Here is a 24830-nt window from a genome sequence, read left to right as displayed (position 1 = left end):
TCCCAAGTAGTTGAAGTCTCATCGCTCGAATCCCATTGGACCCTTACTTGCTCTATGTCTTGACCTCTAAGGGTCAGCCTCTGATGCTGAAGGATGCAAATGAGCCCCAAAGAAAGTTGCTAGTCCTCGACCTATAAAGCATCCCAATCAAGTACATGGGTCATGTTGGGAATATATTGTTTCATAACAGGAACATGGAAAACAACATGGGTGCGCGATAGGCTAGGTGGCAATGCTAGACGATAAGCAATAGGACTGATCTGCTCTAGGATCTCAAAAGGTCCAACAAAATGTGACACTTTGGAGCGTTTCCCATAACAGATGGTGGCCAAATGCTCTCTAATACGAACAATGTGCTGCTCCATATCCTAAAGCATCTTTGGACCCAAAACTACTCGGTTCTCTAAACGATCCCAACTCAACGAAGTACAACATGGTCTATTGTACAAGGCTTGGAAAGGTGACATGCCAAGAGAACTATGATACCCATTGTTGTAAGAAAACTCTACCAAGTACAAATAGTTCTCCCACCTTGTCTCTCGATCCATCACATACATGCGAAGCATGTCCTCTAGAACCTGATTCATTGACCATTTGTCTCTAGGCGATAAGCCGAACTAAAATTGAGTTGTGGGCCCGAAGCATGCTAGAGAGATGTCCACAATGCTGAAGTAAACATAGAATCTCTATCTAAAATGATCCTATGACGGAACTTGTGCAAGTGAACATCCTTTTCCAAGAAAACATGAGCCACCGAGGCAACTATATAGGATGCTCTCATGGGTGAAAAGTATGCTCCCTTGGACAATTTGTCCATTGTCACCATAATAGCATCGTGACAACGTGATGACATAGGCAACCCTATGATGAAATCAATAGATATTGTGTCCCACTTCCACTTTGGAATAGAATGTAGCTACAAAAGACCCGTAGGATGCGAATGCTTTGCCTTTACCCTCTGGCACTCAGGACATCGAGCAACAAAATCAGCAACATCACATCTCATCCTTGCCCAAAAGTCCAATTGTCTAAGGTCGGCATACATATTTGTGACACTAGGATGTGGCAAATACGATGCACAATGTGCCTTTGACAAAACTAAGGAGCAAAGATCTCCTAACACTAGCACATATATGCGCATTAAGTGTCACAATAGCCCATCAGACTCTAAGTAATAGTTAGAAAATTGCCCCTCAAGGGTACGTCCGGACTCAATCTTTGCTCTAACCTCCTGATACCATGTTTCACTAGGGAAGGCCTCTAGAATATAACTGTGCAAATCCACCCCCCAATGACACACTGATATCTCATGCCCTCTACTCAAGGCATGCGAGAACAAGCGACAATGTTCTCCTTACGCTTGATGTAATGAACATCAAAATCGTACTCACATAAATCCATCCAACGACGCTGTTGTGCATTTAGGTTTGGCTAAGTAAAAATATATTGCAAGCTACGATTATCACTATGCAATTTAAATTTGTGTCCTAAAAGAAAATGTATCTAGCACAAAAGCGCATGCACAACGATCGCTAAGTCCAAATCATGAGGGGTAGTTCAGTAGCCAACTAATGGTCCTTGAGCTTTCTAGAGTCTAGACTCATGCAATCACTCGACCGTCTTGCATGAACACTGCCCCCACTGCCTCTAACGGCGCATGCGTGCACACCATGAAATCACTCGCAGGATTGGGCACTACAAGGACAATCACACTGGTCAATCGCTTTTTAAGAGCCTCAAAGGCTAACTCACACTGATCGGTCCAGATATATTTCTTCCCTTTCCCTTGAAGAGATGTGATAGGTTGAGTCACACGTGAGAAACCCTTCACGAATCGACAGTAGTAACCTGCCAACTCCATGAAGCTACGAACTTCAGGAACACTAGTGGGTGCTGACCAATCCATAATAACTTGAATCTTAGTTGGATCTACTGCAATACCATTACCCGTAATGATGTGTCTCAAATACTTCACCTCAGACTGGATGAATTCACACTTGCACAAGTTGCCATACAACTGATGATCATGTAAGCATTGCAATACCCGACGCAAATGAACCTAATGCTCCTCCACAGTTTTTGAGTAGATCAATATTTCATCTAGGAATACATGGACAAACCAATCGAGGTAAGTGCGAAACACTTCGTTCATCAAACTCATGAACACTGATGGCACATTGGTCAACCCAAAGGGTACAACCATGAACTCATAATGCCCATAACATGTACAAAAAAGTTGTCTGATGAATATCAACCACATGGATTTGAAGTTGATGGTATCCCAACTTAAGATCAATCTTCGAGAACACTCTCACTCCCTTTATTCGATCAAACAAGTTATCAATCCTTGACAAGGGATATCAATTCTTCACCATCACCTTATTCAACTGCTGGTAGTCAATGAATAATTGCAATGATCCGTCCTTTACGAAGATGACTGGTGCACGCCATGGGGATACACTAGGATGAATATGGCCCTTGGCCAATAATCCCTCTAATTGCAATTGAACCTCACTCAACTTATGGGTAGTTATGCCGTTGCAGTAAGGTGCCCAAGAAATAGGCTCTCCTCCTAGGATGAGATTAATACAAAAGTCAATGTCGGGTTGCGGCGGCATACTCAATATCTCATTAGAAAACACATCTCCATACTCGTGGAGGAGTGGGTGATTTTCAAGCAATGCCTCTCGACTCTTAACCTCTTCTAGGTCACTAATAGAGACTACGAACATTTGTTGCCCATGTCACACACTCTGTTTCAGCTGCTTAGCTGAAATCATTGGAAGTGAGATTGGCCTCTGGACCCCTACAAGCTCAATCTACCCACTTGTGTCATTAGCACATTGAACCTACTTACGTAGGCAATCAATACTCACCTAATAGGAGGCCGACCAATCCATACCAATCCATACCCAACACGATGCCGTAAGATCCTAAGGGTAGGATGCAAAGATTGACTATTGTGGTGAAGGTGCACAAGACCAACACACCGCCACTAAACAAGGAATCTGCAGACACTTTGAATCTTGTGGCTAACTCAACCTGCCACCTATCTACCTGTCGTGATGCCACTAGCCCACATCATTGAACAAGGGATGGTGGAATAAAGAATTTTTAAGCACTAGAATCGAAAAGTATTGTGGTGGAAAAGCCAACATACCTGTAGTTTTTACTACGGTACCCTAATGCTTAGCTTGACGATTGTCAACCACCACAAAAACTCAATGTGATCTATCTGCATCCCTCACCGTAGGCTCTCCTATGGTACCCTCTACCACCAAGCAGTGTGCGCTTACGCTCATGCTTGTGCACTCGCTCCTCCCTATTCTCGTGCTTTGACATGTGGGACTCTGCACTCTGTGATCCCTCTCCTCATCTACCATCTTGTTGGAATCCTCAACCCGAGGTCCCAATTGAGCTATAAGCTCTTGTAGAAAAGGCACCAACGCCTCAACTCCACCTTGATTGTTTTCCCGTCCTTCCCCTTCGTCCTCACGTTCTTCCTCATGGTGCTCTTCATTTTGTTCTTCTCTATGATTATTTTGTCGAGTATCCCTTCAACAAAAGCATACAAGAATATCAAGTCACAAACTGTTAAGTACGATATCAATATATAAGCAATTCAATATCTACTATCATAGTGGGAGCATATCACAAAGATCCCAATGTTGAAACATGGGTTCTAATACCAGATGTAATGCCCAGCCCAAAGATCCTTGGAACTAGGATAAACATAAGCCAATATATATTTTATTTATTTATTTAAACAATCGATCACACAAGCTTGCAATGGAAGACTAACAAGAATGAACAAACCCAAAGATCTTCAAATGTCGCTACTAACCAAAAAACGCAAAACTAACATATGTGAATTAGAGATACAAGTTCATTTCCATCTACTAGCATTCAATAAAAGTGTTCATTTTAAACCCAAATCCAAAGTTCCAAAGTTTTTAATCCATACAAGTCAAGTTACCTTTAACACGTCAATAAGATAACCAAATACTAACCTCCAAACATCACACTTCACAAAAGCGAATTGCCAAAGTCTAGGGAGCAAGAACTTCCAAAAGGGTATCCAAATTACCCATCGGGATCCATCAGACAAGTTGGGAAGTGCCTGCTGTTTGGCACAACAGGTTTTCCTAGAAAACCTAGGCGATATTCTTCTAGTTGAGGCGATATTTTTCAATATAGCCAGGCGATATTTTGCTAGTATCGTCCCAACTAGTTGTCCTAATGTTGCCCAGACTAGGGAGAAAGGCCAAAAGCTAAAATGGAAAGCAGATAGGTTCAGAACCTCCACACCAGGGAGTATTGGAACCACCAAACTCAAGGAGTGAACGCTTGAGAGCAAGAAAGGAATCTGAACACCCTAACATGCTAACATATAGATCACAGAAACATCTAATCATTTAAACAACATTATTGATAAACAAGTTGTACATAAGCAATATCCCAGTGAAATGAAGTAAAGAACAACAAGATGCTATCTCTAAACATGATAATAAGGCATCAACGAAAAGAGTAAATCACAAGGGGAACATACTTCAAAATCCTTTAAGAATCCAAGTGAAGCACCAAACTACGGTCTAGACTGGAAGAAGGCCAACTCTGTATACTAGTCCCCACCAGTGGTATAGGTAGCTATGCCTACCAGCCATGTGGTACCCATAGGCCCACTCCTGCCATGCTGATGGGGATAGTGATTTGTCCACAAACACAGGAACAATCATTCAAGGCATTAACTCACACCACATAGAACAAGGATTGAAACCAAGATTATGAGACAATGCAGTACAATAGGTCATGGTTAGACACTCTATGTGATAACTATGCAGGGACTTAGTGGAGTGTAGGTCGCTTGGCATTGCGAAGCTCAAGCTAGTTTGTGTGGTATCTCAACTCCAATCAGGAGGCCATGCACCATGCCCTTGGATTCGCAGGCCAACCCGACAGGCACACACCCTCGAACCTGCATGCCAACTGTATTGGTGCTCTCTTATCTTATCATTAAGTTTTATACCCCATTTATTTATTTATGATTATCATTTATTAGAACCTCTTCAAGTTACCTTGTTGGACCACTTCTAGACCCGGGGTACACGAGAAAAGCCACTCCACACGTTTACCCCACATACCCATGCTTATTACGTGATGAGTGCCCATAGGCATGCAATTTCCCAACCCAACACCAAATGTATCACATCTCAACCAATCTAAATCTGGGAGATCGGGTTTCACAAGATATCGTCATACGCACACGCATGTGCTCGTGTGTGGGCACGACCAACATCACGAAATCAATAACTAATAAGGGTTGGATGAGAAATGACCAGAAATAACAAGTGTAAAATTTACTCACCTAGGCATATGACCAAAAACTAGTGCCAAGAATACTTGAGAAATCTGGGTGGTGCGCAAAATAAGGCAATGCAAAAATTGCCTAAAAATCAAAGTCGTCAAAATTCGACAAAATCAAAACCCATTAAAACATTACAAAACTTCAAATTAAAACACTCAAAAACCCTCATATGTTCATTCCCACCCAATCGGGTTGAACTAGCATAACAAAACTGAGGGGAACACTAGTTCTCAACCTCCAACCAAATTGCAATAAAAAACGGAAGCTAAAACGAAGCCAAAACAATTAAATGAGAGAGCCCTATCTCGCAACCAAAGGGGCTAAAATTGGAATACTCAAGACACAAAGTTAGTTTTGTAATACTCAAAACCCCCTCAAGTTAGCACTTGGAGAACACTCATATACAACTCAATTACACATATTGGAACTTGGAAACACAGACCTCATATTAGGACTACCTTGGATGAAGCATATGGGACCCTTCAAGCAAGATATGAACCGTCAAATCATTACTTCCAAGCTAGGAAGAGAGAAATACACTTTGTTATGGACTTCAAGCAACCATACCCCTTATGAAGACTCATTCTTAGAAGATCAAAACTAGACCAATGATAGAAGTGAGTTTTAAAAAGAATGGAGCATCTAGACTTAAAAGCATTGATTTAAAAAATGAATAAAAATTAATTATAAACTATAGAGGTTAAAAAGAAAATTAATTACAAACTATAGGGGTTTACTTATTTTTTGTCGAAGTGCCATATACTAATTATATATTTGTTCACATCAGAATCCATGGGGCAGGCCATGTAGAGAGCTAGGTTCTTATCAAAGTCACAATTTAGGGTTTTCCAGAGATTGGGAAGAAAATTAAAGGAGAAAATAACAAATTATTTTGGGTTCAGACTTTGCTGTTATGATATATCATTAGATGTCATAGACTCACCCCCCACAACATTGCCTTGGCTAAGTATGGTGCTCATCCTCTCAAACTTGTCGTCATTTTTGACTTGATTTGGTTTCTTTATTGGCTTCGTGGTTTTATGGAGACATATGTTGACCAGCATAGATACTCTTATCTAGCATACTGTTCTTCGGTGGAGATTATGAGATCCGACACATTTGCTAGGTCTCGATGCTGGTACGCTCTAGCCACCTCTTTGTTGGATTCGATCGGGATTGAGATTGATTGTCTTCCTCCTTATCAGTTTTTGCTGGATGCTCCTGCTCATCTTCTCCCCTCACGTCAGGATTTGAATGAGCACGTTAGACAAGATATTTATAGACAGTACATTACCACTACCTGGAGTAATCCCTCGAGGGGTCTATGACCTAGGATGGCCTTCTATGTTGAGCATTTTCTTGAGATTTAGGATGGTATTGTTGTTCGCCCTACTTATCTCTATCAGCGCTGAAATCATGCCTTATGGTTTTCTTTAGGCTCTTTTAGAGTAGGTTCTCATTGCCTTAGGGCTTAGACTGACCACGATATGGATTGAGCTGATCAATTATGTCAGTTATGTACTTTGGCAGAGGTTGAGACTGAGATCCACTTCATATTTCGTTGTCCTCTTTACTATGAGATCAGAGGGAGATTTTATTGCCTTTTCAGAGACTGTTCTTCTCTTTCGATGTTCTTCAACTATATTGATCAACGGTGTCTTGCACTTTATCTTCAGGAGGCCACTCATCTTTGAGAGATTACCCTGCAGTCTTTTATACCTCAAGGGTGTACTTCAAATCAGCTTATTACCACCTTTTTCTCTCCCTTGTCTCCTCCACGGGGTTTGAAAAGGCCTTCCACTACTTCTCATTCCAGATCGGTTAGACATTGCACCCGTCTCTCCAGGCAGCAATAGTCCTATAGCGGTTCTTCACGGCATTCTAAGGCTATGGATCATTCACGGGTGTACCTCTCTATTACTGATTTCTTTGTGACAAGGAAGGACCCTTAGTCCTTACTTTGTCTTCTTTCTTGTTTGTCTCTTGCTTTTGTTTCTTCTCAATCACCGTTTGGTGCTTCTGCTTTGGCTGGCTTTTCTGTTTGTATGCTCAGTCCCATAAACCGTGTTGGTTTTTCGTGGACATTAATAATATTATCTTATCTTATCTCATCTATGCTGATTCCACATTGACTTTGATTCCGTACCAAGATTGCCTCTATTTCTGAGTGATTCAGTAATTTTGTGAGTTTTTGTAGGGATTCACGGCTTATTGCAACGATTTTTCACTTCTTTTTCTGTTTTTAAAATTTTAACATGACTTTAAGATGATTTAAATGGAAAAATCATTGAAAATGAGCCTAACTTTTTCATGAATCTGGATTTTTTTAACGAATTAAGATTTTTCAGGGAAAGAATCGGCTGGCTCCATGACTCATATTTAATTAAGTGTAATTGCAGTTTTTCGTAGATTATTATTTCTCTGGTGTAAACCCTTTCCAATACACCAATAACTAAGGAAATTATTTAGCTTCTGAAATTTCCCAAATTGTAGTGTCTGAGTAGATTTAAATGTTGAAATATAGCATTTACACTTGCATCAACTGGATGACAAATTTCTGAATAATGATTCTGTTAATCATATATTCCATTTGGAACACAAACACTTCAGAAAGTGTCTGACAACAACAATGAATAATGACAATGACTTACTGTAGCTCATTTTTTTCAATGAGATTTATAGGGAATATGTTTAGAAAAGTTTATTTTTTCTATTGCTTATCAATTAATATCAAAAGATTCTTACATCAGAGATATAGTATCAAAAAAGAGAGCTCAAGAGTTCAGCAAAGAAGCTGTCCAAGATCTATCAGGAGTACAAACAAAAAGTACAGTAATGCTGCCTTACTGCAGCAGATGAAACACGATTATACTATGAAATACTTAAACAAAAAACCAGCAGCTCAAACTAGTCTAGGAGATGATCATCCCAGTCTGACGGCATTTCATGGTCTGTATCTGTGTTATTGGAGTCGGGTGAAACTACATTATGTCCAATGACCTCATAATCTCTGAATCCCAGGTCCTCTGCTCATTCAGCTTTTGGTCTCCACTGCCCAGTCTGCTTCAGCTGCTGAATGAATTCTGCAAGGGTAACTTCAAAGTTAAATCTCTTCTTTAGCCTTCATGGTGGTATATCCATATGCAATGTCCCTTTTATCAACTGTTGCCTTTCCTTCTCTTAGGATCTGTAGGAATTTGCTCTCCTTCATTTTAATCACAGTAGTGACCTGCAATGCAACATCAAGATAAATGAGTCTCTGTAGAGACTAAGTAAGATTCCTGTCCTTCTCTGCAAGCACATCATTATTACAAGCCTTCCAAATAATCCACAAAATTACAGAATAAAGGATGGACCACAAAGTGTTACAGTATTTGCTGCTACGTTAGAAAAGTTTTGACTTTGAATGTTCATTTTATTATTCAACGAGACGAGACTGTTAATTGCTTGCATTTAGAAGTTGCTATGGACTATTTTAATGCTGATGTTTTATTTTGAAAACCTTCTTATTATTCAACTTTATAAGTTGTACTGTGCAAGAGAATTAGTTTTAGTTTTTACTTTGTTCTTGAACAACATATTTCATATTGTATTAATAAGCATTAAGAGTATAGTGATGAGTAGAATAGGTGGCAATCAGCAGTTAGTCAGGCACTTTTGCAGGATAGCAAGGAGACCACCATCCTTGTCTTGGTTCTGATGGTGCTTGCGAATGCAGTAAGCTATTGCATGACAAAGTGAAGTCCTACATGCAGGTCCACATGTGCATGGAAGCACACTAATACAAATCTGTGTGTGTGTGTGTGTGCGCGTGCATGCATGTTTAATTTACATGTTATAGTATCTAAATTATACAAGCTTGTTAGATTTATGCTATCTTTATGCTTTGCTTTCGTAGGATTGGGCACATGCATATTACATTGCAAAACACCAACAAGGGGCATCTCAACAGTGGGGCAACTTTTATTACTATAGGATGGAGTTGATCAGGTTTGCCTCTATACTGGTTCTCTTGGCTTTTGTTTTAGATTCAAATTATAAAACAAGTCTTTTGATGACCTCAAAAGGCTTTTGTGTATTGAATATTGATTATAGTCCATGTTTTGTTTGCAATACGTTATAAGGAAACATTGGATCAAAATACACTTGAACTATTAATGTTTTTGGCCCCTTCCCTCCTCATTTTAATTGCTTTATGCTTTCCTAGTTGTGTTATATATATATATATATATATATATATATATATATATATATATATATATATATATATATATATAGGTAATGGGCCAAAGCCTTGAATATTTATTATTTATTTATTATTATTTGTTGAAATTAATTATTATGATGTGTTTATATATATATATACAGGTAATGGGCCAAAGCCTTGAATATTTATTATTTATTTATTATTATTTGTTGAAATTAATTATTATGATGTGTTAAGCTCAAGCAGATTCAAGCCCATGACCTCCTAGATAAGACAAAAAAAGAAGTTTTAAATGTTTTTGTTTTTTGTTTTTTTGGGTATGTGAAGCATGAGTAAGACCTAAAAAGGTCATTCTATCACTTGCAAACACAAAGAATAGAGAAAGAAGAGTTGAGGGAAGAGTATTGGGGTTTTGGGATCTGACAGTGGCGATGGCAATGGAGGAGGCTAGAGCACAAGGAGACCCAGTGTAGTACCCTGAGGCCGAGACTGATGGAATTGACTCTGATGATCATGATTATTGTGTATTTGATGTTAATTGGCTAAATGATGTATGAAAAAAACTTAAAATCCTTGAAATTTGAATTTCATGGGTCTTTTAATTTGCTGAGTCTGGCTACCGAGTCTGAATCTGAGGCCAATTTTGGCCTGACCAAGTCCGAGGCTGGTAACACTGGTTCAAATACACTTTTGTGGAGTGATAATGCATTGTTTGGTAAATTTTGCGGATTAGTTTCTTTGATTTTACTCTAGAAGAGATGGCATGATAAAGACTACTCATCTTGAGTAGAACATATGTACACAAAGTTCATGGATGGTTTATTATTATTTAGTGCTGAATGCATTTTAAGGCATCTTTAACTTGACAGAATGAAAATTTTATCAACAAGAGTCTTTGAAAGGGTATGTTTTATGTATAAATGATAGAAGTGTTGTTAAAGATAGCGAGCGGAATACATGTATTCAAAAACATCAAGTAAATAAAGTTTGTTTTTGCATATACAATTACATACCTGCATTTGTATGCAAGTGAACTGAATTATTTTTGAGTTATTCATGCACGAAAATAATTGCTTTTATTTACTTGTATTCCAGAGAGAGTTTTAACCAGAAATGCCTAAATAGAGCTATTTTCATATTATTCAAGCAAATAAAGAAAGTTTAAATCAGTGTCTTTAGGGTCAAAGAATAGTGCAATGTCCCCTTCTGCATTTTATTTATTTTTCCGATATTTTTGAGAGGGAATAAGTGCAAATTCTGATGATGCTTTTGAATACTCTGAAATTACTGATAAGCAATCAATGATTGCAATAAACAACATCAAACTTTTCTGATTTATGTCATAAAAACCCTTGAATGTTCGATGAAGCCAATTCTGAATTAAGGTACCCAAATAATCTTCCAAAACGATTTATTTGAACAGTATAGCCACTGAAAATAATGAACAAAGATGCTTGAAAGGAAAAAACAAAATTTTATAAGATATGCTGTCATAGAATTTTGTCCCCTGCTGAAAAGATGCCAGTTATATTTAGGTCAGACATTGCAATGATTGTAAACAACAAATAGAGGTTAACTGGTATGGCTGATGTTTGGAGATGTATGGCTGGCTCTATAATGCTAGAATTTTTTCTATTCAGCTGGAAATGATGTTGATAATAGAGTTGAAACAGCAGCAAGTCAAAGGTATCCTCCCAATGACAGGGCTAGGAGGGAATATGCAGTGCCTCTCGTGTTTGCAGTGTGTACCTTGTCTATTTTGATCCTAGAGTTACTTGATACTCTTATTTTATGTACTTTGAGATGACCTAAGGGTCAAATGTTTTACTTTGATTTAGTACCATAGATGCTTTACTGCTATGCTGTTCAGTTTATCATATTTGCATGTTGATGCCATTTTGAGATGACAGTTGATCTATGAGGATATCGGATTATCTAGTAGTTGGACATCTTTTCTGATTATGTTATGTGATAGATTTTTATGCTATGGTGATTTACCTCATTCTTGTCTCTTTATGCTTTATGCGAATGTGAGTGATGTAAATGGATTATTTAGGTATTCAATGCATTTTGCTTCGGCTATGATATTATATGCAATTGCACTTGATTGTGTGTTTTAGTGTGTAGGAATTAAATCCCTGGTAGTGGCTCATGGAATTAGTGATTCAGCTATTCATATTTACCAATGTCGTCCTTGTATGGTCGACGTATCCTTATTTAAATTGTTTAAAGTAAAAATTTTTGGTGATTATTAAATCCGAACTCATCTGCATTATGTGATTAGACCAATGAGTGAGGTTCGCATTGTCGTGGAAGTTGTTTAGTGATTTCTGTGATTTTGGGTTTTTGGGCTTTAAATCTTTTCGAATTTAATTTTTGACAGCTTTGCCTTAGGTGAATTCTCGTAATGAGGAATAACCTGTTTTCGTTTGGGTTGATTCGGAGTCTAGCTAGTATAATTAGCTATTTGCCCTAATTGACTATTCACTCGAAAAGTGAATAAGTATTGAAAAAGGGATTTTATTAGTCACTTCTCATTTTTTGAAAATAGAAATCTTGAGAGCCTTTCTGAAATCCTCTTCTTGAAGGATTGGATTTCTGTTCGTTCTGGGAGTTGTGAGCGTGGGATCTTCACGAGGTTGGTCTTGTTGGATCCGGCTCGGGTAGACCTTGCTTTGCTATGATTTTCAGCTACTTCGGCGGGTGTTTTATTTTATTGTGTGGGTTTCGGTTTCTGCCCCTTTTGTTATCAGGTAGGGCCTTCCCGTTTTATTGTTTCTGCTTCGTTCGAGGTTTTTCTTTTTGGTAGCTATTTGGCTAGAGGTTGAGAACTAGTGTTCCCCTCTATTTCTATTTGCTGGTTTTGTCTGGTTGGTCGGGTATGAACATTTTCCCTTTTTTGGGATGGGGGTTTAGGGTTTCGTTCCATTATGCTGGATGTTTTTGCATACGGTATCTGAACCCAAATATTATTGGATTTTCGAGGGTTTTGTACCCAAAGGTCAAATGGGGTATTAATTTTGAAGTTTTCCAATTTTTGGGGTTTTTACCTCGTTTTGTGTGCCAACTTGTTTTCTCGGGTTTTCTTGGCACAATGTGGGTCGTGGACTTCGATGATCCATTTGGATGTCAGTTCGACCACTGGTGCACTTTTATGTTGCATTGGGATGCATGCTGCATCCGTCATCGCGATTCGATTTTCAATTGACTTTCTACTTTGTGATCTCATCCAATCTTTGTGTTATGATCTTTGTGATGGTGGTGCGCCACACATGAGTTCGTGCGCGTACATTTATCGAGTGACTTGCGAGTCCTGATATTTTGTGGTACTTTCAGAAATAAGATTATTGTGGTACTTCCGGAAATAAGATTATTGGGGTTGGGTTGGGAATTTGCATGCCTACAGGCACTCATCATTGGATGAGCATGGGTAGGGTAGGGTAGCATATGAAGGGGTTTCTATCTCACAGCCTGGTGTGCGTTTCCCGACTGGCATAGAAAGTTTTATATAAGTGATAACTAAATAAAAATATTGGGTGGTAATAAATTTAAGATAGTTAAAACTGGATTGTGCGCCTTCCGTTGGGGAGAGTAGCTGCCAATACTAGCTTGGGTTTGTCGATGCCAAGCAACTCTCCATGATGTCAGCTCCTACTTAGTAGCCCATTGAGTGTTTGACTAGGATCTGTAATTATGCATTGTCTATGTCTTGGTTTTAGTCATCATACTGTTTGGCGTGTGTGTTAGCCATGGATGTTTGCTTTGCGTGTGTTTGTGGTTGGACCATTATCTCCATCCGCACGGTGGGAGTGGACCTACGGGTGCCATGTGGTTTGGAGGCGTAGCTACCCATATCACTGCTAGGGACCAGTGTACAGAGATGGTTTCTTGTCCTAGCGCAACCGTTGTTGGATGTTCTCACTTGGTACTTCGAGTTCTGGAGTATGCTTTCTTGTGATTTATGCTTTCATTGGAATGCTTGTATATCATGTTTAGATGATGTTAGTTATTGACGCATTTTCTTATTATGATGATTAGCATATGATAGATAATGTTCTTTGGATTTGTAGGATTATCTTATGCTTTACCCCTAGCATGTTGGATTTCTTTATGCTTGTAACATACGAATTTTCCTAACCGATTCAAAAATAGTATTTGACCTTCAACTAATCCCATTCACATGACAATGATTTCCATTATCTAATTACAACTAGAAACAAGTAACTGCTACCTAATCTAATTGCATTTTAAAATCAGCGAATGTAAGGGAAATAAATAATTGATTATTTTGATATTATTTAAATCAATCTAACATGTTCAACTGAAAGATAAAGTAGCAACTACCATTTTAAAACTTCTAATATATTCATGCATTTATTTTACACTATCTATATATGCTTCCATGATTTCAAAGTAAAAGTGTAAAAGAACATAAAAAAATGATGGAGAATTCTCTTTGTCCTTTTGTTCAAGCCTCGGCATTGGTGAGAGGAGAAGCATTGACGTAGGCTTAACCTCTCAACCATAGACCATACTATTCCCATATATCCTAACTTAATAGAACGACCCTCCCTACCTCGGGATTGGGCTTGGGATGTTCTTAGGTCCAGCCATCTGAGTAATCTGTCCCATCAAGTTATTTCTCAAATAACTGAAGCATCTGAACAAACAAAAAAGCTCACATGATCGGCACATCTGCCTATTTCTACCTTGGCCAAGGATCTTAAATTGGGTTCATAAACCTAATTTCCACCACTCGACTTGACAACGTATTTCATTACCGAAACGGGCATGAGCTATTAAGTATTTTTCTATTACTTAGTTAACTGATTTCATTCTTGATTTGTACAGCTTATCTACACCTCCTCACCATTTAAGGCTACCATGCCAGTGATTCCTAGGTGCTTGAGAGATTATATCCACTTTATTTTGATTTACTCCTCTTCACCCTTGATGGCATCCTTGCTAGTGAATTCCTCGGTGTTTGGACTTCATGATATTACTCTCATCTCTATATGATATATAAAAGAAAAGAAATAAATTCGGGCAGGATCATTAGTTCATGGTTATCATTATAATTTCATCTCTCATATTCATGGTTTACACAATCTCATGGTTAAAGAACAATAGGTGACATGAAAACAAATCCTATGAATTCTGACTAGAAAGCTATATATATGCATACTCCATCTAGTCTGTATTTAATTTGGCAACAGTATTTATTTCTACATGGAAAGATGAATATAGCAGGACAGCAATTGGCATAGCATTATGAATAAAAAGAATTAATGGATTTGTAACATGTTTCGGTAGAACTCAGTATATCTTATGTGATTTATATAGACTGCTCCTAGCTTCCATGGATGGGAAAGATGGACTCTGCACTTCCTTGCACTGATCCCGTGGACGGAAGAAGCCGTGAAGGTGAAATGAAAACGGGGATGAGTTAATGAAGCTGGTATATTTTTCTGAATCTCCTCCCTTTGTTCAAACGTATAAGCAGATAAAAGAAGAGCCACCGAAATGCAGAGAGAAATAGGTTTATGGCAAATACAATCAATGAGACTCTATTAAAATGGTTGCTTGGCTCTTTGGCTACCTTTAGTTACAAAGAAGGCCATTCGAATGCCTCTCAAATCGAATTTTTAAAAGAAAGAAATGAAGAGGGAAGAATAAGAAGTTGAAGAGTTTAATTTTTATTTTATTATTATTATGCACTCTTATAAACATTCATGTGTACGTATTGATGAAGTGACATCAGTAGGTTATAAACTTATAATTTATTCATGTCACCTGATTTTATATACATGTGTTCGTATTTGAAGGTGTATAATAATGATTAAATAATAAATTCAAATAATAAATCTTCAAAGGTATGAATTATATTTTTAATTTATATTATTTAAGTTTTATTATATTGTTTTTCTAATAGCTCATGCGGTCCCATAATGCAACACGTTGTCAAGTCTCTTTATCCTTTCCAAGGTAGTCTTAGGTCATACCTGTTGATTCGGATGATTGGACCAATCAACCATCCCCTTCCGATGATCCCATTTAGCAATGCTTCCCCTCTCTTCAGTCTTCTTCCTGCAAAACATTCTTTGCCAAGACATTAATTCAAAGATATATTAATCGTTAATTCAAAACAATTGTTGATCATCTAATGACAGTTATAGATTTCATCAATGTTTATAATAACTAACTCACTTCACATGATCATGAACGGAATAACTCATTATCAGTTGATACAACAAATATAATTATCTAACTCACTCCACATGATTAGGAAAGAAATAAATTGATACAACATCTATCATTAACTAACTTGTTTCACATGATCAAGAAGAAAATAATTTGATACGTCTATAATTAACTAACTTGTTTCACATGATCAGGAAAGAAATAATTCGTTAAACCAACGGTTATGATCAATTTAAAACTTAGGGCAAAATTTGGGATGTAACATACCCACTCCCTTAGATTTTTCATCCTCCTTGAGGAACATAACAACAAAGTTTAAGCAATATTTCAAAGAAAAGATCGGGGTATTTTTGAAAAATGTCATGATAATCCTCCCAGGTGGCATTATCCTCAACATATTGGTCCCACTGAACCTTGCACTGAGTCACTTCCTGATTTCGTAAGTGTAGCTTACGTACCTCGAGTATTCTGAGTGTTTTTACCTCTACCACCCTTGGTTGTTGCACCTGCAATAATTTCCAATCAATCATATGTTCATGGTGACTAATATACTTTTTAAGATATGACACATGGAAGATGTCATGCATCCTAGCAAGGGCTGGTGGTAAAACAATCTTGTAAGCTACTGGGTTCACAACTTCCAGAATTTCAAAGGGTCTCACATATCTCCGGGCTAGCGTTGCATTTTTGCCAAACTTGATGGTACTCGAGGCTTAACCCTTAGTAACACCTTGTCCCCTATTGAGAATTCTCTAGGTGTTCTTTTGGCATCAACATAACTTTCTTTTGGCATCAACATAACTTTTCTGTCTGTCATTTGCGTCCTTTAACCTTTGACGAATTTGAATTACTTGTTCCTTCATCTCCTGAAGCATTTTAGGCCCAATAATGATTCTATCTTCCAACCGATTCCAACTCAACAGAGTTCTGCATTTACGACCGTACAAGGCCTCAAAAGGAGCCATTCTAATGGTGGACTGATAGGAGTTATTATAGGCAAATTATACCAGGGGTAAGTATGTTTCCCATTGATACTATCGGTCCATACATTACACTTTGAGAAGATCCTCTAATACTTGATTTATCCATTCTGTTTGACCATCTGTCTCAGGATGATAGGCTAAACTAATGTTTAACTTGGTACCCAAAGCTGTAAATAATGTTTGCCAGAATCTAGAAGTTATCCTGGCATCCCTATCTGAAATAATTTTCTTCGGAATTCCATGTAACCTAAAAATCTCTTTTATGAACTTATGGGCAATCTCGAGTGCTCCATCAGTTAAATTCCCTTGTATAAAATGAGCAACCTTTGTCAATCTGTCAACCACGACCAAAATAGTGTTGTGTCGATTATGTGTCATAGGTAACCCTTGTACGAAATCTATGGATATTACCTACCATTTCCACTCGGGTACTTCATTTGGGTGCAACAGGCTTGCGGGGTACCGATGTTCTGCTTTTACTCTCTGGCATTCCAAACATCCTGCCACAAACTCAATTATCTCCCTTTTCATCCCCTTCTAGAAATATAGAGGTTTTATATTAGATAACATTTTTGCTACTCTCGGATGTCCCAAATATGTGGTTGAATGAAATTCACCTAAAATCAGTGTTCGGAGTTTAGGGTCATTGGGTACATAGATTCTGTGGTGATACCTTAATAATCCGTCCTCTTCTAAGCTAAAGTCTGAATACTTAGGATCTTGCAGGTCTCTGATAAGAGCTAAGCTGATTTCTGTATAAAACTCATCACGCTCCAAGTCTCGTAAAATTTGGTCCCTTAACCTAAAGTTTACAGTAGTTATCGCCGAGATGTGTTGTCTCCAGCTTAGGGCATTTGCCACCTTGTTTTCCTTACCTTTAATATAACTTATGTCGAACTCGTAATCTGCTAAGAATTTCAGCCACCTCCTCTGTCTAGTGTTAAGATTCAGTTGGGTGAAAATATACTTCAAACTATGATGATTAGATCTAAGCTCAAAAGGTTTTTCGATTAAGTAATGTCTCCATATTTGCAAGGCATGCACAATTGCTGCTAATTCAAGATCATGGGGTGCATAATTCTGTTCATAGTTTTTCAATTTCCTAGATTCATAAGCAATAACTTGTTCATCTTGCATTAACACACCCCCTAATCCTTCTTCGGATGCATTTGTTATAACCACAAATTGCTTTTGTGGATTAGGTACCCTTAGAATAGGTGTTGTAGTCAATTTTTTTTTCAAAAATTTGAAGGTTGATTGACACTTCTCTGTCCAGATAAATTTCTTTTCCTTCCTCTGTAGTGAAGTGATCAAATAGGCTATCCTTGAGAAATTTCTGAAAAACTTTCTATAAAACCCTGCTAACCCTATAAAACTCCTAACTTCGGATACATTCCTAGGTATGGGCCATTCCTTGATTGCTTTTATCTTTGACAGATCTACTGCTATACCCTGAGCCGATATAATGTGCCTTAGATACTGAATTTCCTTTCGGTAAAAAGCGCACTTAAATAATTTCCCATATAGTTTGTGTTCCCTTAATCTTTGCAGAACTATTTCTAAATGCCTTTGATGTTCTTCCTCGTTCTTAGAATATATTAAGATGTCATCTATAAAGACCAATACAAGCTTGTCCAGACAATCTTGAAATATGCTGTTCATTAGATTCATGAAAGCTGTTGGGGCATTGGTTAACTTGAAAGGCAACACTGTAAACTCGTAATGTCCATACCTGGTTTTGAATGCGGTCTTATGTATATCTTCATCCTTTATTCGAAGTTGATGGTATCCTGACCTTAAGTCAATTTTTGAAAATACTGTTGCACCCTTCATTTGATCAAAAAGATCACCTATCCTCGGCAATGGGTACCAATTTTTGATGGTGGCTTTATTAAGCATCCTATAATCTATGCATAATCTCATGGTTCGATCCTTCTTCCTCACAAACACCACTGGGGCTCCCCATGGTGAGACACTAGGCCGAATCAACTTCTTATCTAGCATATCTTGAAGTTGGCTCTGCAATTCCATTAATTCTGTAGTTGTCATTCTAAATGGGGCTTGGGATATGGGTTCTGCTCCTGGTAACAAGTCTATGGTGAAATCAAATGCTTGAGAAGGAGGTAGTCCAGGAAGTTCTTCAAGAAACACATCTTGATAATTCTTCAAATAAGGGTATTTTTCTTTGAAGGACTCTTTTAACTTTTGCCTGATTTCCCCGTCTTCATAAATATAGTCATCTCCATAAGTGGTGAATTTAGGTTCCTTTGTATCCTCAATCCTAACTACAAAAATCTCACAAACCTTTCTCCCATATCTTTTAAGTTGCATTGCGAAAATCTGTTTTGATCTAATTTCATGCTTAATCCTTGAAATGCTTGTTGGTCTACCTTGATCATCCACATAGTTTACAGTTTTGGCAAGACAATCTACTTTGGCCTTATGTTCACTGAGCCAATTAATTCCTATGATAATATCGTATGACCCAAGGGGTGCAACATATAAGTTTAGTTGCACTGAAAAATTCGGGAAGTCAACCTAAGCTTCAAATAGGCATTGCTTTAGCTTAGCCTTTGACTGGTTCGCATACTCGACTGTCCATGGTTTTGCCATAATTTAGATCTTTTCATAAACCTACTTAACAGTCTAGGTGATATGAATTATGAAACATTCAGATGCTCCAGTATCAATTAATAAGGACACAGGGTCTCCGTAGATCTTACCTGGAGTTTCAATGGGGCCTATCTGTTATTCTGCCTGCCTATTATCCAGAGTTGTGTGAATCTTCTGCTGAAAGACTTGCTGTTGTTGTGGTAAAGGTGGTCGTTGTGGGTGGCTGATGTTGGATTTACTGGGACACTGTTTTACATAATGATCTCCTCCACAGTTAAAACATCCTCCTGTTGGTCCTTTCTTTTCATTATTCCTGTTGTTTTTATTAATATAATAATTTCTTTTGGCATTAGCCCCATTGCCCATTAATTCTGGTTTGCTGTTTTTGTAGTCCTTAAATTGTGTTTTTTGAGGCTTGAAATCGGCACTATCTGAATTCTAGTTTGTCTTCCTTTTGTTCTCGGATGGAGTCATCCTTTCTGATCATGTGTTCTTGCCGAACAACTTTCTCTAGGGCCTCTTCCATGGTTCGGGAAGCGAGAACATCAATAGCTCTTCTTATCCTATTGTTCATTCCCATGATGAATTTCCTCAACTTTAAATTGGTGTCTTGCTAATAAGGTGGCGTGTATTTTAGCAATCGAGTGAACCTCTCCCAGTACTTATGTACTGACATGTCTCCTTGTTTTAAGTTTTGGAAGTCTAAGAGTTTTTGATCATAAAAGGTTTGTGGCAGCCAACGTATCTGGAATATGTTCACAAATTTTTCCTAGGTGATCTCTGTGGTTCTTATGTTTTGTTCAACCTTGGTGTTTCCCCATCAGGTTGTAGCTTCTTTGGAAAAATGATATATTCCCCAAATTGCCTTAGAGGTTTCAGAGAAATTTTTAATCTCAAAATATTGTTCCACCTCAGTTAACCATGCTTCTGCTTCCTCCCTGGACTCGGAACCGAAAAACTTAAGTGGTTTTATTTTTTTAATATTTGCTGATAAATCAATCACTATCTCTTTCTTCTTTTGTTTCTTCGATTGCTTGGGAGAGGGAGTTTTGTTATGCTCTGAGACTTCTGTCTTAGCTGTAGTTGGTGGTGAGGTTTGAGTTTCCTCACGGTTTTGCCCTAGCTGGGCTGCCATTTCACTCATTCTTTTTTCCATGGTTTCTAGCTTTAGTTGTATTTCCTGTAAGATCTTGAGTAGCAATTCATTTGCAAATTGAGGGTTCTCACATATTATGTCTTGATTTACAATGTTTTCGTTGCTGTTCATTTTTATGTTTATAGTTCCCACCTATTAATTTACAATTGTGTCAATTATGTGAAAAGTAGAGATCTTTTACAAAAAAGAAAAAATCTCACAAACAAATGATTTCAAATAACTTAATTTAATTTATTATTTCGTTGCTTCACTTAAAGCAACCTTACTTACAAAATTTCCTCTATCAAGGATGTTTACATCAACATCACATTTACTCTTGCTTTGCAACACTTAATTTTGGTTCAGCTTGGTACATATCCCACACCATCCAGGATCTATGAAACTGTAAGAGAGGATTGCTCTGCCGAGCGTTTCAGCTTTGAATTAGCTTGTTTCTATATGCTGCTTTGCTAGTAGGAGTCCACTTGACTCTTTCTTTCTTCATCTGTTGAATTGCCTAATTCAGAGTTTCATTATCTCAGGGTATAGAACAACAGGTGTAATCATATTTAGTCATGTTTTTAATGAGATAGGGAAAGATGGGGTGTTGAGTCTTCTTGCGGGGTGTTTTACGTATTTGCATAGTCAGTCCAGAATCTTTCAGGTTTCACGAAGGTAGGGTGCCCTAGGTTCAGTGTCGAACCTAGCGCTCTAATACCATATGTAACATACAAATTTTCCTAACCAATTTAAAAATAGTATTTGACTATCAACTAATCCCATTCACATGACAATGATTTCCATTATCTAATTACAACTAGAAATAAGTAACTGCTACCTAATCTAATTGCATTTTAAAAGCAGCAAATGTAAGGGAAATAAATAATTGATTATTTTAATATTATTTAAATCAATTTAACATGTTCAACTGAAAGATAAAGTAGCAACTACCATTTTAAAACTTCTAATAAATTCACGCATTTATTCTACACTATCTATTTATGCTTCCATGATTCCAAAGTAAAAATGTAAAAGAACATATAGATATGATGGAGAATTTTCTTTGTCTTATTGTTCAAGCTTTGGCATTGGTGAGAGGAGAAGCATTGACATAGGCTTAACCTCCCAACCACAGACCATATTTATCCCCACACATCCTAACTTAATAGAACAACCCTCCCTACCTCGGGATCGGGCTTGGGATGCTCTTAGGTCTAGCCATCTGAGTAATCTGGTGGTTTGAGTGTCCCATCAGTTATTTCCCAAATAACTGAAGCATTTGGACAAAGAAAAAAGATTACATGATCGGCACATCTGCCTATTTCTACCCTAGCCAAGGATTTCAAATTGGGTTTGTAAACATGATCTCTAGCACTCAACTTGACAACGTATTTCATTACCGGAACGTGCATGAGCTATTAAGTATTTTTCTATTACTTCGTTAACTGATTTCATTCTTGAATTGTGCAGGTTATCTACACCTCCTCACCATTTAAGGCTACCATGCCGGTGATTCCTAGGTGCTTGAGAGATGATATCCACTTTATTTTGATTTACACCTCTTCACCCTTGATGGCATCCTTGCCGGTGAATTCTTCGGTGTTTAGACTTCATGATATTACTCTCATCTCAGTATCATATATAAAAGAAAAGAAATAAATTCGGGCAGGATCATTAGTTCATGGTTATCATTATAATTTCATCTCCCATATTCATGGTTGAGACAATCTCATGTTTAAAGAACAATAGGTGACACGAAAATAGACCCTATGAATTCTGACTAGAAAGCTATATATATGCATACTCCATCTAGTCTATATTTAATTTGGCAATAGTATTTATTTCTACATGGAAAGATGAATATAGCAGGACACCAATTGGCATAGCATTATGAATAAAAATAATTAATGGATTTATAACATGTTTCGGTAGAACTCTGTATATCTTACGTGATTTATACAGACTGCTCCTAGCTTCCATGGTCGGGAAAGATGGACTTCGCACTTCCTTGCATTGATCCCGCAGATGGAAGAAGCCGTGAAGGTGAAATGAAAATGGGGATGAGTTAATGAAGTTGGTATATTTTTCTGAATCTCCTCCCTTTGTTCAAACGTATAAGTAGATAAAAGAAGAGCCACTGAAATGCAGAGAGATAGGTTTATGGCAAATACAACCAATGAGACTCTATTAAAATGGTTGCTTGGCTCTTTGGCTACCCTCAGTTACAAAGGCCATTCAAATGCCTCTCAAGTCGAATTTTTAAAAGAAAGAAATAAAGAGGGAAGAATAAGAAGTTGAAGAGTTAATTTTTTATTTTATTATTATTATTCACTCTTATAAACGTTCATGTGTACGTATTGATGAAGTGACATCATTAGGTTATAAACTTATAATTTATTGGTTTCACCTCATTTTTATATGCATGTGTTCATATTTGAGGGTGTATAATAATGATTAAATAATAAATTCAAATAATAAATCTTCAAAGGTATGAATTATATTTTTAATTTATATTATTTAAGTTTTTATTATATTGTTTTTCTAATAGCTCATGCGGTCCCATAATGCAACATGTTGTCAAGTCTCCATATCCTTTCCAAGGTAGTCTTAAGTCATACCTGTCGATCCTGATGACTAGACCAATCGACCATTCCCTTCCAATGATCCCATTTAGCAATGCTTCCCCTCTCTTCAGTCTTCTTCCTACAAAACATTCTCACCAAGACATTAATTCAAAGATATATTAATCGTTAATTCAAAACAATTGTCGATCATCTAATGATAGTTATAGATTTCATCATCTATAATAACTAACTCATTTCACATGATCATGAATGAAATAACTCATTATCAGTTGATACAATGTATATAATTAACTAACTCACTTCACATGATTAGGAAAGAAATAAATTGATACAACGTCTATCATTAACTAACTTGTTTCACATGATCAAGAAGGAAATAATATAATACAGCTTCTATAATTAATTAACTTGTTTCACATGATTAGGAAAGAAATAATTCATTAAACCAACGGCTATGATCAATTTAAAACTAAGGGGAAAATTTGGGATGTAACAATGCTTATGTTGTAACATGTTTTAGTAGTGACATCCTTATATGATAGTATTGATGATCTGATCGGTAGCTTGGGATGTTACATGCGGGGGATGACTAGGGTCTGCGATGGCCTTATGATGCTATTATGGTTAGGAGGAACCTCGTACTTAGTTTGGTTGTACTATTCATTGTGATGTTATTTCTGTTATTGCGATTTTGCTTTAGTACTTTGCGATGTTTCCTTTCGTATTTTCCCTTCACTGCTTGTTAAATGGTTAGATTGTGTTTACGTCTTTCAATAGTGTGTTTGAGTGTTCGTGTCTTGAATTGTGGATCTAGTACTCTCCGGTGTGGAGGTTGCGAACTCAATTTTAACCTTTTGGTTGCCCTTAAGTGTTTTTCTTGCTTTTCTTGGGTGACCATGTGTTAGCATGGAGCGATAAATTTTTATGTCGCACGTCCATTAGGATTCTATTGTGTGTTCCCTGATTGTGTCACACGCCTTTTATGGGAATGTCGTACAATACTTTCTAGTATCTCATCCCCTTTGAAGAAGTGTCGTATGCCCTTGAAAGAAGTATCACCCTATCCCTGAAAGTGTCACCTTGCTTCTTTAGAAATATTGTGCTATAATGGAAAGTATCGCCCAGTGTTGATTTAAAGTATCACTTGGTATTTGCGAAAACCTGTTTAGGTGGACAACGGGAACTTTTCGGTAAGACCTGAACTTTTCTGGAAGTGTTTAAGGTACCCTCTTATGTGTTCTTCAATCGTTTGGTGTCGCATTTTGAATTTGAAATGTTTCGATTCAAATTCAGTTATGCGTCTTCCATTGTCAATCATTTTGGTAAGTAGTGGCGTTTGGAGATCCGTTGGTGTCAGGATGTTTGGTTAGTCTTCCGTTGCCATCGTTGTGATCCTCGTATGTTGTATGCCGTGTGCATTCATACTTGTAATTTTTTTTTAATCTTGGCTTATATTTATCCTTGTTTCCAAGGATCTTCGGGCGACGCATTATAGAACTACATTTTATTGTCAAGTTCACTGTTCCGTAGGATTGTATTGGTCTAGAAACATTTGAGATTGCTGATGAAAGTATGGATCAACAATTAATCAGTGTTACCCTGGCGCGGGGGTGCGGCAGTGCGGGGGGATGTCGGGACGAGTTTCGGGTGCAGGAAAAAAATGGCTTCAATTTGGGGATGGTGGAGGGATGGCGGGGGTGCGGTGGTAGGGGAGCGGGGGGGAGGGGGTTGCATAGTATAT

At 37.6% G+C, this 24830-nt stretch overlaps 1 protein-coding gene across 2 annotated transcripts in view; it reads left to right on the top strand.

Annotated features, from left to right (window-relative positions):
• The window catches only part of LOC149556796 (uncharacterized), an 88986-nt gene that overhangs the window by 48429 nt on the left and 15727 nt on the right, over positions 1-24830 (top strand). For both annotated transcript variants that reach the window (XM_089831337.1, XM_089831338.1), the window contains exon 6: positions 9264-9355. In XM_089831337.1, coding sequence (XP_089687463.1) covers positions 9264-9355 — 92 coding nt within the window. The remainder of the gene's footprint in view (positions 1-9263; positions 9356-24830) is intronic.

This window comes from Cupressus sempervirens, chromosome 5, assembly GCF_028749045.1.
Source record: "Cupressus sempervirens isolate cs-2001-9-10 chromosome 5, ASM2874904v1, whole genome shotgun sequence".
Taxonomy (NCBI): Eukaryota; Viridiplantae; Streptophyta; class Pinopsida; order Cupressales; family Cupressaceae; genus Cupressus; species Cupressus sempervirens.
Note: the sequence above shows the minus strand (reverse complement) of the source record. Positions and strands in the feature narration are given on the sequence as shown.